This window comes from Westerdykella ornata, assembly GCF_010094085.1.
Source record: "Westerdykella ornata strain CBS 379.55 unplaced genomic scaffold EI97scaffold_15, whole genome shotgun sequence".
Classification (NCBI taxonomy): domain Eukaryota; kingdom Fungi; phylum Ascomycota; class Dothideomycetes; order Pleosporales; family Sporormiaceae; genus Westerdykella; species Westerdykella ornata.
The window spans coordinates 108,293-122,979 of record NW_022986865.1 but is presented as its reverse complement, the minus strand read 5'-3'; the positions used below and the strand labels follow the sequence as shown (position 1 = coordinate 122,979).

Here is a 14,687-nt window from a genome sequence, read left to right as displayed (position 1 = left end):
GTCTTTGCGTGAGAGATATACTGTGTACGATGCCTTCGAGGTGGAATCTGGAGGTTGCAAAACAACATGCGGGGCTGGATGGCGTCATATAATAAATACCGCTGCCAAGCCTAGGAAAGACGAACGTCTTTTAGATAAGGTTATTATAGGATTGCTCTCATGTTTCCTAAAGTTCAGTTCGCATACCGATGAAATATCAAGGTGCGGGACTCTCTTCATAGGAAATGTCTTGATTGCACCGCTAGGCAAACCTTTCCATTAACGCAGCGAACCGAACTCGAGCCTTCGGACATTTACAAGGCGGCGCACGACTGCGAGATATCTTCCTAGACGATACGCAGCACGGAATCTCGTAAGCAGAAGAGTAAACGTCCACGAGTGTCTCGTGTGCCCGCTCACAGCAGAAACAAAATCCTACTTCAGTAGTCTTCATCATGGCACCTATGGAGGCTCTGCAGGTAGGTTAGGAGCCCGTTGGTTCTGTCCCAAAGGAAGGATGAGTGAGTTGAGCATTCTGGGACGAAACTGGGACTTGGGAAGAAGGCGCCGATGGATCGTGAGTAGGTAGGTCCGTGACCAGCTACGAGTGACTATGTCGGACGTATGGATGTTGCATATTTCGGACACGTTCAGGGAGCGCACTACGATTTCACCGAACCCGTCACGCACATCCTTTGAAATATCTATCCACCAGAACAGCAATATCCGTTCTACTCTCAATCCTTCCCCCTAATACTCCCCTCTCACCGCACACCCCCACTCCCCCTCCGCCACCTTCTCCATAAACTCCTCCACATCTTCCCCCCTCTCGTCCAGCACCCACTGCAACGTCTGCCCCCACGTCTCCCCGTTATTTTCAAACCACTCGCCCAACTCCCTTACATACGCCTCCACCATGCCTTTGAAGGGCGCATGCTCCTTCAACCACATGATCTGCTCCGGGTCCAGCTTCAGCATGTCTTCGACGACGTAGTAGTGTACAATGTCGTCGCCCCAGCCCTCGGCGCCGACATTGTACTGTGCACGCATGCTGAATTTAGAGGAAGCGTAGCGATCGGTGTAGGTTTGGGTGGTGGTGAAGTGCGTTTGCAATGGGGAGCAAGTGGTGTGGTACGGCGCGAAGAACGGGCTGTTGGATGAGAGCGGCGGCGCTAATGAGGGATAGTTGAGGTGGAGGTTGAAGAGGAGATGGTGTTCGTTGCTGTCCGGATATCGCTTTTTGAATTTGCGGATAATGGTGCCGTTGGAAGGGCAGATGTTGTTCTGGACAACGTCGCGCATCACCGCATGGACGTCGGCGATCTCGGCAAGCTCATCAGTGCTCCAGTTGTGGAGAAGTGCTGACCGTTTCTGCACTACTGGCAGTATAGTCCTCTGCCCGCGAGGATGGTCGGCGTTGTGAAAGGCGCGAGAGTAGAGCCAGATGCGGTATATTGCGCGCCTAACACGGTAGCGCTCTTCGGGTGTCAGGAGTCGCCGGTTTTCATAGTTGTCCTTCCACTTCTTGAACGGGTATATGTAGCACCATTTGCTTGCGACGCGACCGGCGTGCACGATCTGCTTGAGGATAGCAACCGAGAAGGGAACATTCCGGATCAAATGGGCCGGCTGGCTGGCGTTATGAGTCAAGAGCTGGGTGAGGTCCCGGAGAGGACCGTATTGAGTTTCGGCGACGTTCTCAAGAATGGCGAGCTTCTGGGACGAGGAGTAAATGTTGTGGAAGCGGTGGCAGGTGGACGCGAGGGCGAGAACGTCAGTGACTTCGGAAACAGAGTAGAATATATGGAGGACGAGCTCCGTTGCGAGGTCCTGAAACAGCATCTTGCAGTGAGGACACGGAGATAGGGATGTCTGGGAGTATGCACAATATTGCTTCTTCTTCTATCGTCTTCTCAGCGTTTACGTCCGCCTTCTTCAAGATGTTTGTAGAGGTTGAGGAGTGCTCGAGGCGAGGCAATTGGTTCCAATGCGTCGGAGATGGTAGTGACTCCGACGCTGGGGAGAGGGACAGGGTTCAAATGGTTGAGACCCCTCCGTTGGGGCTATACAAATGACGCGAGGCATGTAGACGGCAATCGAGCGCAAATGCCAGCCAACTCGGGCTGATGGCAGCGACGCGTATCATGATGGCTGGTTGAGGTGGAAAGGGATGTGTATGACGCCGACTGGGAAATATATCATGCCAAGCCCCGAGCTATTGACCAGAATGAAACCGTCCCGATTAAGAAGCATGTTTTTAAAACCGCTGAACACTCATTTCCTACTAGACTACGAAGAAACCTGCAACAGAGATGGTGAAAGCTGTGAGTCTGTTGAATGAGACATTAGTCCCCTTCTTCTCCTGCAATCTATGAACGGAAGATGCAAACCTGTCCGTACCCAATCCACTTGCGCCGTAGTCCAGGGGGTGTATCCATCTAACACAATGCATATGAACCAGCCAAAACGCCGCACCCATTGCCTTCCAGACCATTAGCACTTAAGCAAACAGAACACTATCACTCAAAGGATCCTTCTCCTTTTTCCTTCCACCATGAGTGTTCAAACCCAGTTCTCCACGCTTCAACTTGTTCTCCAGCTGTGCCTCGGTCCGCTGGTTGTACCTGCCGGCCTTCGCCTTTCTCAAATCTGCTCTGATCTGGTTGGGCGATACGAATTGCTTGTTCTCGTAGATGATGGGACCGCCGAAACTCGACTCCTGGATCACGATAGGCGTCATGACGAACCGAGGACCGATCTCCACAAGCTCGACATCGTATTCACCACCCTTCTTCTTCTTGGGCGCAGGCGCGGTTTCCTCGGCCTCTCCGTTCGCGGCGGGCTTCTTTTTGCCCGGCTCGGACTCGCTGATCTGATACACGCGAACCCATACCTTTCCGTCGGCGATGGTGAAGCCCATCACGTGATCTACAAAAGGCTTGACTTTTCTCGACGTCTTGGGGACGCCGAACATCTGCGTGAAAAGCTCCTTGATGACGCGCAGGTGGGCCTGCTTCTCGAAGGCGGCGTCGAAGGAGAGGATGGGGCGGGAGCCTTTGAGGCAGTTGCCAATGAAGTTAAGCTCCTCCATGGTGTGGACTGAGCAGCGGTTAGTCTTGGAGCATGGAAGATTGTGAAATACAAGGGTGAACGTACTGTTTTGGATGTACATCTTGACGGTTGGGCCGTTGGGAGGTTTGCTCATCCAAGCATAGAGATCCTTGCCTTTGCGGGCTTCGAAGAAGAGGACGTTGTTGCAGTTGTAGAGTTCTAGAGGATTTAGTAACTGGGTGGAAAATACCAGAGAAGTCAACCTACCAGCGAGTTCGTTCAGCTGGTAGAGCTTGGTCTTGGTGTCTAGCTTTGCCTCTTTCCGAGAATGTGGCCTGGGAAAAATATCAGAAACTGTAAAGTCCTCAAAATGCATCAGCCGAACTCACATGAGATTGTACAAGTCCTGGAGCAAGTGGCGATGGCGATATGTGACGCCTCTTGAACTCTGTACCATGGTAAGCATCAATCCCGAAATTGTCCACAGAAGAAACCCACCAAAATGAGGACTCGCTGCCTGTTCTTGCGTCCTTCGGTCCCTTTCTCATGTTTGTTGCTGTCACCCGACAAGGTTTTATATACGGCGGCCATGTCTTCGGCAGCTTGTCAATGTGGGTGTAGAATGGCTGGTTCCGTATGATTTTCCTGTGTATGCTCACAGGTGGAGGTTCGAGAACTTTTGATACCAAGATTTCCGCCAAGGGATCTAGCGCGACAAGGCGGACAAGGGCTGTTTGGGCACGGGCCACAACTCTACCCACATCATCCGACATCTGGAAAGCTCACAGGTTCACAAGAGGGAGCGCAGTCGGCCAATCACCTGACGATGGAGGAGGAGAAGTGTAAAGGCGGTTGAAAGGAGGAACATGAAAGAAAAGGAGAGCCAAAGGGAAAAAGAGACAACACATCTGCAAACGAATCATGGCAGCTAGCTAGCCTTGAGACCGCACCTGGCAGGTAGGGAAAAGCGCGACTCTCCAATGCCAGCTGCCACCTCCCTTCTCCATGACAGGGCACATCGAACCACCAAAGACCAACAAGTAGGTTTATCATCGCGCAACACGCAGTGGAAGCATTGAAATCAAGGAAGACCGACTGTGCATCCTGCAGTGTGTGCGCTCACCGTCTCATCAGACTTTGTGTGTGCCCATCCATCTGCTTGTTCACGGCCCAGGTCGGGGAATTCCCCACACCATCACCATTTCCTCTCACGCCTCCGTGTCCCCGTGCCTGCCGGCCTGCCCTTCCAAGCTTTCCTCCTTCATAACCCAATTGCACCTCGCCCTACACATCGTCCCCATCATTCCCTCATCCTCCCCAATCGCCCCGCTAGTGTCGTCCGCACCCACGCCCTCTCTGGGGCGCTGCCATCGCATCACCACTACGGCGAGCTTCTCCACGCAGGGCAGAAGGGCAGACCCGCGACCCACGACCCGCGCCCAGAGTTGCCGCCGCTCCCGCCGCCCTGCCCTCCCTCCAACAAACAGCCTCTTCCAAGTCCGGTGCAAAAGGCCTCTTGCGCCCACCCCATGGCCTGAACACCACGCCCTCCGACTTTTCCTTTTCGCCGTGTTGCTGCTGTCTTGCGACGCGCCCGCGCCGCCCCCAGGTCCAGCTCGACAAAATGTCAGGGGAACGACAAGCTTACCACAGACCCCAATCGCCGCAATACTCTCCCTCCGCGAATCGACCACCACATCACTCGCCGCTTCACTTGCATCACTCAACCCACCCCTCCTACAACTCCCATCACCACCATCTCCCACCCGCATCGCCGCCCACCGAGCTGCCGCCCATCACCGCCGCCGTCTACCAGCCGCGCCCGAACCCGAAATACTACGACCCTACATCTGACCACGCCGACCGCCGTCCAAGCCAAGGCACCACGCGCTATGATGGTCATTATCCCCCTGTGGTATGCTCCCATCAGCCCCGGCAGTCATTGATACGCCCTTCATCAGACCAGCATCTCCGAGCTGACTTTCCATCTTCCCAGACGCGCGACACCCACACCTACCCGGAAGCTCGTCCACCCGACGGCCTCTACGACAACGCATTCCATTCGCCTGGAGCTGCCTCCTTCACACATCACTCACCCCTCCAGCGACCCCCTTCGCAGCGCCGCACCTCGGCCGGCATGGAGACCATGTCACATTCGCCCGTCTCCCCCTCAGCATACCCTCCGCTGAGTCGGGGGGCCCCCCAACACTATCCGGCGAGGTCGTCGGTAAAGGACGAGGTACGTGACACGCTCTGTGTTCCCTTATCTGACCTTGCACTAACAACATTCGCAAACAGGCTCCGCCACCAACCAGAGCCGACCCCATGTCCCTCTCCAGCATCATGTCATCAGGCAATGACGCCCCTCCTCTGGCCAAGCACCAACCTCTCTCTTCCATCAACTCCGAGCCTCCGAAAGTGAAACTCCCGTCTGTTACGCCCCACTACAACAAGCAAGAGCCATTGACCTCACCCGCTCCGTTAGAGCACATGCCGCCGGACCCGACCATGATGAATAGGAGATATGACAGCATTCCACCTGTTGCCCTGCCACCGCCACAGCGGACTGAGCCTCGCGAGATTCCAGTCCCAGATGAAGCTCAGGTGGAAGCCGAGCTGGCACACATTGAGACCCATGAGATGGGTGACGTAGATGGACCGGGCTTCGAGATCGACAGGGAGGAATTTCTGCAACGTGGTCGCAAACGCGCTCTTGAGGTCGAGCAGGTAGAATCCCAGAAGCGCAAGGTAAGCCGTCATCCATGAAAGAGCTCACAGACATCAGCTCACTGACACCTCGCAGCGTCGCCGGACCGTCACGCTTAACCGCTTCATCGATGTCTTTTCCGCCCATCGCGAGTATCTCAAGAAGAACTACGAGGAGGAGCATGGACAGGAGGCATGGCAAGTGGTGCAAAACCAGGAGATTGCCGAGGAGAAGGAGCGCAAAAAGGACATGCAACGCAAGCGTCGGCGCGAAAAGACGATTCAGAACGAAGAGGCCAAGCGTGCCGAAGCCCTCGCAAGGGCCGGCCAGGCCGAGAACGAGGAGGAGAAGGAGCGACATCTGCGTGAGGCGCAGAGGGCCGAGAAGAAGGCGAAGACGACCAGCCAACTTCTGCAAGGGAATGCGCCCAGTAAGGATATTCGAGAGGTCACGCCCCACGCGCCCAATCTCGAGGGTGGTACGATGAGTTCTTTCCAGGCGTCCGACGACCTTCTTGGAGTGGCTGGCAAGCGTAGAGGCCGTGGCGCCGGCGGCAGACTCAAGAAGAGCAAAGAGCAGAAGCAGGCGGAGAAGGACGCCGCGGCTGCTGGCCAAGCTGCTCTCGACCGAGGAGATGAACTTCCGCCCATTGCACCCCGGGAAGAAGCTCGCTTGGAAGCGCTCAAGAGTCGTAGCCAGACCGAGGACCTCGCCCCGACTGTGCTCACCTCGTATAACTCACAGGCTTATATCAACCTCTTCAATCAGATCTGGAAGGACATTGCTAGGAAGGATGTTCCCAAAGTGGTCCGTATCAAGGAGAACTCGTTGTCCACCAAGCAGTCCAATCTGCGTAAGACGGCACAGCTTGCTTCAAAGGAGGCCCGACGATGGCAGATGCGGACGAACAAGAGCATGAAGGATATCCAGGCTAGAGCGAAGAGGAGCATGCGCGAGATGCTCAACTTCTGGAAGAAGAATGAGCGCGATGAGCGCGACCAGCGCAAGATGGCCGAACGTCAAGAGCTGGAGAATGCCAGGAGGGCGGAAGCGGAACGAGAAGCGAACCGACAAAAGCGGAAACTCAACTTCCTCATCTCGCAGACCGAACTGTACTCGCACTTTATCGGCAAGAAGGCCAGAACACATGAGATTGAGCGGTCTACCGACGACAAGGACGCGGCAGTCGAAGCGCAAACCGAAGGACCGTCTCAGCCCCTCGTCAACCCGGAACAGGTTCATTCTGGGGGTGCGAAGTTGAATATCGAGGACATTGACTTCGACAACGCTGACCAGAGCGTCATTGACGCCATCGCCGCGAACAATGCCAGGAATGCCGTACAACTTGCCCAAGATCGCGCACGCGAGTTCGATAATATCGACAACAAGATGGACGAGGAGGGCGAGATGAACTTCCAGAACCCGACCAGTCTGCCGGAGCATCTCGAAGTGCCGCAACCGAAGTTGCTCAACTGCACCCTCAAAGAATACCAAATGAAGGGTCTGAACTGGCTGGTCAACCTGTACGAGCAAGGCATCAATGGTATTTTGGCAGACGAAATGGGTTTGGGCAAGACAGTGCAGTCCATCTCCGTCATGGCCTACCTCGCTGAGAAATACAACGTATGGGGTCCCTTCCTGGTCATCGCACCTGCCAGCACGCTCCACAATTGGCAGCAGGAAATCACCAAATTCGTTCCGGATCTCAAGGTGCTGCCGTACTGGGGCAGTGGCAAGGACCGAAAGGTTCTGCGAAAATTCTGGGATCGGAAGCATCCAACCTACACCCGAGAGTCGTCGTTCCATGTTCTGGTCACGTCGTATCAGCTCGTGGTCAAGGACGCCCAATATTTCCAGAAGATCAGGTGGCAGTACATGATCCTTGACGAAGCGCAAGCCATCAAGTCCTCTGAGAGTTCGCGATGGAAGAGTCTGTTGGGCTTCCACTGCCGCAACCGTCTCCTACTCACTGGTACACCCATCCAGAACAATATGCAGGAATTATGGGCGCTCTTGCACTTCATCATGCCAAGCTTGTTCGACTCTCATGACGAGTTCAGCGACTGGTTCTCCAAGGACATCGAAAGCCACGCCCAGAGCAATACGAAGCTCAATGAGGATCAGCTCAAACGTCTGCACATGATTCTTAAGCCGTTCATGTTGCGCCGTGTCAAGAAGCATGTGCAGAAGGAGTTGGGCGACAAGATCGAACTCGACGTCTTCTGTGACCTCACCTATCGCCAACGAGCATACTATACGAGCCTGCGGAACAAGATCAGCTTCATGGACCTTATCGAGAAGGCGGTCGGCGACGAGCAAGACAGTGCCACGCTTATGAACCTGGTCATGCAGTTCCGAAAGGTTTGCAATCATCCAGATCTGTTTGAGCGGGCAGACACCTGGTCCCCATTTTCCTTTGCGCATTTTGCGGAGACTGCCTCCTTCCTGCGCGAAGGGCAAAACGTTCAAGTCGCCTATTCGACGCGCAACTTCATCGAGTACCGCTTGCCACGTCTCATCTGCCGTAACGGTGGCCGCTTGGACATTCCTGGATCCGAGAATCCGAAGGCCGGCTTCAGAGGGCGCTATCTATACCATCTCATGAACGTTTGGGGAGCAGATCATATTCAAGAATCATCAAGGAACAATGGCGCCTTCTCATGGCTTCGATTTGTCGACCATTCGGCCACAGAGGTGTCGCGAATTGCCAGGAAAGATGTGTTCCAACGTGCTGTGGACTTGGGCGACAGGCAGGATCGTCTTGGGAGATTCAGCGTCCTCTATGACGAGGAGAACGGCCCTTATACTCCGAAGCAGTCCTTGTTCAACATCGCGGAACGCCACGATCGTAAGCCCCTGGCCGAGATCACCACTGAAGGATATATGCGCAACCTCCTGAATGTTTCACAGTCCGCATTCGAAGATACAGGGCTTGATCTGATTGAAAGGTGTGCCAAACCAGCTGCTTCCGCACCGCCTATCGAGCTGTACTGCTCCAGCCAGGGCGTCATTGCTGAAAAACAGCGGGTTTTCTTCAATGTCCCGATGCGGGCTGCCTTGTTTGGCACGTCTGAAAAGACGGAACAAGCAATGTTGGACGCCAAGCTTGACCTTGCAGCACTGCCCAATCGGAGCCGGCTGCCACCCCCTACGAACAAGAGGGCCAGGTACACCTACGTCGAAGTTCCTTCGATGCACCGCTTTGTTAGCGACTCTGGCAAGCTTGCTCGACTGGACTCGTTGCTCAAGGAGCTCAAGGCGAACGGTCACCGTGTATTGTTGTACTTCCAGATGACCAAGATGATCGACCTGATGGAGGAGTACCTCACCTACCGCAACTACAAGTACTGCCGGCTGGACGGCTCAACCAAGCTCGAGGACCGCCGCGATACCGTCGCCGACTTCCAGAACGACCCAAGCATCTTCGTCTTCCTTCTATCCACCCGAGCTGGTGGTCTCGGCATCAACCTCACGTCCGCCGACACCGTCATCTTCTACGACTCGGACTGGAACCCGACCATCGACTCCCAAGCCATGGATCGCGCCCATCGTCTCGGCCAAACCAAGCAAGTCACCGTCTACCGCCTCATTACACGCGGCACCATTGAGGAGCGGATCCGCAAGCGCGCGCTGCAAAAGGAAGAAGTGCAGCGCGTGGTCATCTCGGGTGGGGCGGGCGCCCAAGTCGACTTCAACACGCGGTCTCGCGAGAATCGCACCAAGGATATCGCCATGTGGCTTGCGGACGACGACCAGGCGGCGGAGATTGAGAAGAAGGAAGCAGAGCTTGCGGAGGCGGAGAAGAATGCGCCGCCGGGGAGGAAGAGGAAGAGGAAGAGGGTAGAGGCGAGCTTGGATGAGATGTACCATGAGGGTAAGTTTGACGTTTCCCTGGCACCCTTGCCCAAAGAGCAGAACAGGATGCTAACGGCTTCACAGGCGAAGGACACTTTGATACGAGTAATAAGCCCAGCGGAGCGGCGACGCCCGTGTCTGCTATGGAAGGTGGTGGGCCCGGATCCGGGAAGAGGCGCAAGGGCGGCATGTCGAAGAAGGCGAAGACGGCGAGGCAGCGGCTCGCTGTTGCGGATGGGCAGATTTAGACGATGGGGAAGGGAAGAAGAGAAGAAGAGGAGTTGAAAGGAAGAGAGCAGGGGGACCGTGGAACCCTATGTAACAACACTATCTCACCTTGTTAGTGTGAGTGCATGCACTTGCATCTGCAGGCTGCTCTTTCTTTTGTTCTGTTTGGCCGGCGTAGAAAGGGGTGGTTGGTGAGCAGGACCCGATGGGAAAGGAAGGGAAGGGGAATTGCATGGGAGGACTTATTCCGCCTCCGTCCTCGATTATTGACATGTGCGGATCGGGTTGTTTGGCGGCGTGGGGTGTATTGGATAAAATGGGATACAGTGCAGTAGTGCAGCAGTGCGCGTGTGTGTAATACTAGACTATCATTCACACTTTTCTGGGAGACTGAGTCTTTGAAGGGTCTAGTGAAGTAACACCCTGCATTGGAGCTTTTGCTATGTGTGAACAATCGTAAGCTAGCTACAAGAGGACGATTATGGAACAGACGTAGATGCTGTGTAGAGGGGATGAGAATGAACAGACGAAGCCGAGCATTGGGGAAACTTGTAGGTATCGCGGACACGACACATGACGCAGAGGCGACGAAGCGTACATTAGCAATTCGAAGAATCATGACGAACTTAGTCATCCCTGTGAGACGAAACGCCAACTCACGCTCGCCAGGGCAAAGAATACCAAGTTCCCAGGGTTCCCTTCATGACATTTGACAATGACGCATTGGACGCCGCTTATGCCGACCCATTGAATTGGGAAACATACGACACCACATTGGAACAATTGGACCTCTCTAAAGAAATTCGCCGCCACCGTAAAGCAGAAACGTACAAACAATGAAGGCCAACTCACCTGCCGGCTCTCCTCCGCCGGATACAGCATGGGCGGCCTACACATCCTGCGGCAGCTCCAATTCAGCGATGGAACCAGCTGGATAGCACGGCTGCAACTCCAGAGACCTACGTCGGACTCGATTCAGCGCGTGCCATCGCACTGAACACGCGAAGTGGAAGTACTGTACTATCGATGGTCCTGTAATTCGATACTGTTACACATCTAGCGCGCCTGACATATCCGTCCGGTATACATGTAGAGAAAAATAGACGACCATAAACGCCGTGCGCCAACTTGTAGAACTGCGGGAAGATCGAGGAAGAAAATTCTCGAATAATAGGAAAGCCGAGATGTAAATAGGTATGTTGCAATACAACAAGGCCAAGCAAGAGAAGAGGAGACGCACATGTGGAGAGGAAACCGCACACACACATGGTCTTCTTCGAACCTGGACACCAGGAACGAATCCCTTCAATCAGAAGGAGATAAGATAATAGAAGAAGGGAACCCAAAAATCCCATATGAAAAAAAGGGAAAACTTGCGCCCTCTATGCAATACCGACGAATTTCCAACACCCACCTCCATTCCCCTGTGGTTTCTCCCCACTCTCTTCTTTTACCCCCTATGACTTCAGTCCATCCCTCATGCTCTGGCTACTAGCCGACACGGGCATCATCGGCATATTATGCGTAGGCAGCGTATCCTTCGGTTTCCTCGACTGCCTCACCTTGGCCAACGCGTACACAATCCCCGACACGAACCCCACAAAGATGGCACTCACACTCCCGAACGTGACCGGCGCGTCGAAGAAGATCAACCCGCTAATCGCAATGGGGAGCTTATTCAGGGCGCCCACCATGCTGTAGGTCGTCGACGAGGTGACGCGGACGCACCAGGCGGAGGTGTAGGAGATGAAGACGGAGGAGAGGCCGGAGATGACCATGGCGAGGATGATGGAGTTGCGTTGGTCGGGGGGGAAGTTTTTGAGGATGTTGGCCGAGGACCAGTCCTCGATGAAGAGCGAGGCGACGAGGAGGATGGGGATGGTGAGGAGGTTGTTGTAGTACATTGCTGCGGAATCGTTAGAGGGATCTTTTATGTATATGGGAGAGCGGGCATACTGTCAAAGTCTTTGAAGTTGGTCAGCTTGATGCGCTTGCGCATGCCGAGGACGTAGGAGGCGGTGCAGAAGCAATTGAACAGCATCCAGAGGTATCCGGCATTGAGGGTTGATATGGCGTCGGTCGCTTGGGTAGTGGCTTCCCCAATGGTGCCCAGCGCATGGCGGATGTCTGCCCATGCAGCAATGATGGAGCTTATGACCATGAGACCAAAGGAGAAAAGCGTCATGGGCGTGACGGAGCCGCCGAACCAGAGGACCTCGCCGTATGCGATTAGGATGATAGTAAGGTTCTTGAAGATGGTGTAGACGGGAATGGAGAGGAATTTGAGGGCCTTGGTGCCGGTGTAGATCATGCCGATAAGGAGGAGGGAGATGGGGAACCCTGGGACGAGTTAGCATTCGTCCTGATACCAGTATGTCCATATCAAGTACATTTCTTCGCCTCGTCGCTGTTGAAGTCCCGATATGTGATTACGCCAGCAGTCTTACACGTCTGGATCGCAACGACGCACACGACAGACTACAGCGGGGTCAGCCAAAGGCCACGTCCGATCCAACCTCCAGAGGTAACACCAGGCTTACCTGAACGCAGAGCAGGAAAAAATTCAGGTTGAAGTCCACGCCCGACAGAACGTATTTGTTGGTCACGGTCATCAATATCGAGGAGCCGCAGTACGAGAGGATGGCGATCATTGAGTTCTCGGTCAAGGAATGCGATCGCGAGTTGCGCATGACGGGTGAAGGGGCGCGGGCATAGGCGTCGCTCCGCTCGGGGATGTCTATCTTGTAGTCGTCCCTTTTCTTGTCGTCGGCCATGGTGGAGAGGCTCGCGGGAGTGCGATGAGGAGGCTGCGACTTGGGTGGATTCCGGGGGTCAAAGGAGCGTACGGAGGGAGATGAACGAGTGACGAAGAGGCGCTACCACAGTACTCGAACCGTCTACCGGAGGGGAAGTGGAAGAGAAAGGAGCCGCACCGAACAATCGACGGGTTTTGTCAGACACGGAATCCTATGATGTGCACGGAGCTGACAATGAGGGTCCAACGGTCGATGTTAATTTTACAATGATGGACGGGTGCCAAGCCACCCCTTGCCCGCAAATCCCTGGGCTCCACTGCATGTGCCCCTGCCGGCGACGCGTCGGCGAGTACGTGTTAAGGGGGCGCATGGTGGGTTAGAAAAGATTAGGAGTACGATTCCGATATTAACTCCTGCCGTCGGCCCTTATTCTCAAACATACGTTCTGACATTGGGGAAACTAGTTTTTCGACTTCAACTTCACGGTCACGTGATCGAAGATTTGACCTCACTCCCTTCCCCTTCCCCTATACCTGGCCCAACGCTCCTATCCAAACTCAACCAGTCTTCCCAATAATGGCGTCTCTAGACTCCAAAGTCGCCGCCATTGTCGATAACGCCACAAAAGATAACCATGACTCAGACGACGAAGATGCTCTGATAGCTGCGCTCGAAAACGACGACAGCGAGCTGGATGCGTTTCGCGAGCAGCGTCTGCAGCAGCTCCATGCCGAATACAATCGGGCGAAGCAGTTGAGGGCGAGCGATCATGGGACGTATGCTGAGATCAAAGATGAGAAAGTCCTATTGGATATCACGACCAGTACCAAGAAGTGCGTGGTGCACTTTTTCAAGCCGGATTTCGGGAGATGTAGGGTGATGGATGGACATTTGGAGGTGAGTGCCATAATCGAAAACAAATATCACTTAATCTCTCTGTTCATGTTGTTATCTCTCTTCTTCATTTCTTTTTTTTTTTTTTTTTTTTTTTTTTTCCTACTCTGATATTGTCCCGCATCCCTCTCAATTCCCATCTCATACCTATCAGTCCCTCGCCCCCTCGCACTACGAAGCCCGCCTCCTAAAAATAAATGTCGACAACTGTCCCTTCCTCGTCACCAAACTCAAGATCCAAGTCCTCCCCTGCGTCATCGCCTTCATAGACGGCATAAGCGTAGACCGCATCATTGGATTCGAAGGCCTGGGCCGCACGCCAGACAGCTTCACCACGCGCGATCTGGAAGCCCGGTTGATTCGTGCGGGCGTGTTCGAAAGGCAGAAAGTGGGTGAAGAGGAGGAGACGCAGGCCGGGTGGAACGTCAGGAGGGGAAAGGCGAAGGAGGAGGAGGATGACGACGATGATTGGGATTGAGCGAGTCATACGGTGATCCTGCATTTATCTATAGCTCACTGAGGGTTTCGAAGCGCATCAAGCCACATCTTCCCTCTTCGCAGATGGGAAGAGGACGGCAGTAAACGGAACACCATTCCCCGGCCGCAAGAGCGCTCAAAAAACGGTGCTGCGAATGCCGGTAGTTTGTACCACACAAAGCAAGTCAGCAAAGCCATGATGAGGCGAAACTACTGGGGTGGATGGAAAGACACCTCAGAATTGTCCATGCAGGTACCTTGCTGTGGCTGCACAGGAACTTACAAAGAAGCAGTATTCTCACAGCAATGATCAATGTCCTATGTTCCAAATTCCCTTGCTTTGTTCAATTGTTTCCTGTTGTCACGTTCGTCAGTGCCTCCCAGCAATACAATGCCAATCTCCTGGCCTTTGACAGCAGCAGACCGGCAGCCCAGGACAAACGCATTGTTCTCCTTGTCCTAATTTTACACTGGCCAAATCACTCGACGGTTGCTTGGATCATTTATATTGCCATGCCTCTGCTATTTGATAAAGTAGCTCTTGGAATCTTCGGTCTATCGAGATATCGCTTTTTATCATTCGACTTCACATATCATACCCGCCAGGTTGAAGTCTCTACACTTGTCTTACTCGTTCTCGTCCCATCCTTGGTACAAACAAAACCAAAATCAATGCACTGTAGCACACACTACCCCTTAACAAACCCACACTACTAGGGATCGAGCACCGCACCAACAGC

General features: G+C 54.1%; 6 protein-coding genes across 6 annotated transcripts; 2 read left to right on the top strand and 4 right to left on the bottom strand.

Moving 5' to 3' along the window:
• Positions 1–729: 729 nt before the first annotated feature.
• On the bottom strand, positions 730–2,133 carry EI97DRAFT_502113 (uncharacterized protein; the record flags this gene model as incomplete). The annotated part of the gene is made up of 1 exon (XM_033802742.1): positions 730–2,133. The coding sequence occupies exon 1, from the start codon at positions 1,819–1,821 to the stop codon at positions 730–732; it is 1,092 nt and encodes a 363-aa protein (XP_033652707.1). The 5' UTR covers positions 1,822–2,133.
• Positions 2,134–2,388: 255 nt separating this feature from the next.
• Positions 2,389–3,733, bottom strand: EI97DRAFT_78926 (brix domain-containing protein 2). The gene is made up of 5 exons (XM_033803081.1): positions 3,529–3,733; positions 3,420–3,478; positions 3,298–3,365; positions 3,136–3,249; positions 2,389–3,078 (listed from the first exon to the last, which is right to left on the bottom strand). The coding sequence occupies exons 1-5, from the start codon at positions 3,619–3,621 to the stop codon at positions 2,480–2,482; spliced, it is 933 nt and encodes a 310-aa protein (XP_033652706.1). The 5' UTR covers positions 3,622–3,733; the 3' UTR covers positions 2,389–2,479.
• Positions 3,734–4,230: 497 nt separating this feature from the next.
• EI97DRAFT_434402 (helicase SWR1) lies at positions 4,231–10,208 on the top strand. Its single transcript, XM_033798622.1, has 5 exons — positions 4,231–4,945; positions 5,027–5,269; positions 5,329–5,778; positions 5,834–9,611; positions 9,677–10,208. The coding sequence occupies exons 1-5, from the start codon at positions 4,655–4,657 to the stop codon at positions 9,838–9,840; spliced, it is 4,926 nt and encodes a 1,641-aa protein (XP_033652705.1). The 5' UTR covers positions 4,231–4,654; the 3' UTR covers positions 9,841–10,208.
• EI97DRAFT_78947 (uncharacterized protein) lies at positions 9,887–10,897 on the bottom strand. The gene has a single exon (XM_033803083.1). The coding sequence runs from the start codon at positions 10,452–10,454 to the stop codon at positions 9,933–9,935; it is 522 nt and encodes a 173-aa protein (XP_033652704.1). The 5' UTR covers positions 10,455–10,897; the 3' UTR covers positions 9,887–9,932.
• Positions 10,898–11,169: 272 nt separating this feature from the next.
• On the bottom strand, positions 11,170–12,683 carry EI97DRAFT_78935 (UDP-galactose transporter). Its single transcript, XM_033803082.1, has 4 exons — positions 12,361–12,683; positions 12,211–12,298; positions 11,777–12,160; positions 11,170–11,726 (listed from the first exon to the last, which is right to left on the bottom strand). The coding sequence occupies exons 1-4, from the start codon at positions 12,592–12,594 to the stop codon at positions 11,278–11,280; spliced, it is 1,155 nt and encodes a 384-aa protein (XP_033652703.1). The 5' UTR covers positions 12,595–12,683; the 3' UTR covers positions 11,170–11,277.
• Positions 12,684–12,956: 273 nt separating this feature from the next.
• On the top strand, positions 12,957–14,267 carry EI97DRAFT_420715 (thioredoxin-like protein). The gene is made up of 2 exons (XM_033797037.1): positions 12,957–13,473; positions 13,625–14,267. The coding sequence occupies exons 1-2, from the start codon at positions 13,153–13,155 to the stop codon at positions 13,946–13,948; spliced, it is 645 nt and encodes a 214-aa protein (XP_033652702.1). The 5' UTR covers positions 12,957–13,152; the 3' UTR covers positions 13,949–14,267.
• Positions 14,268–14,687: the final 420 nt, after the last annotated feature.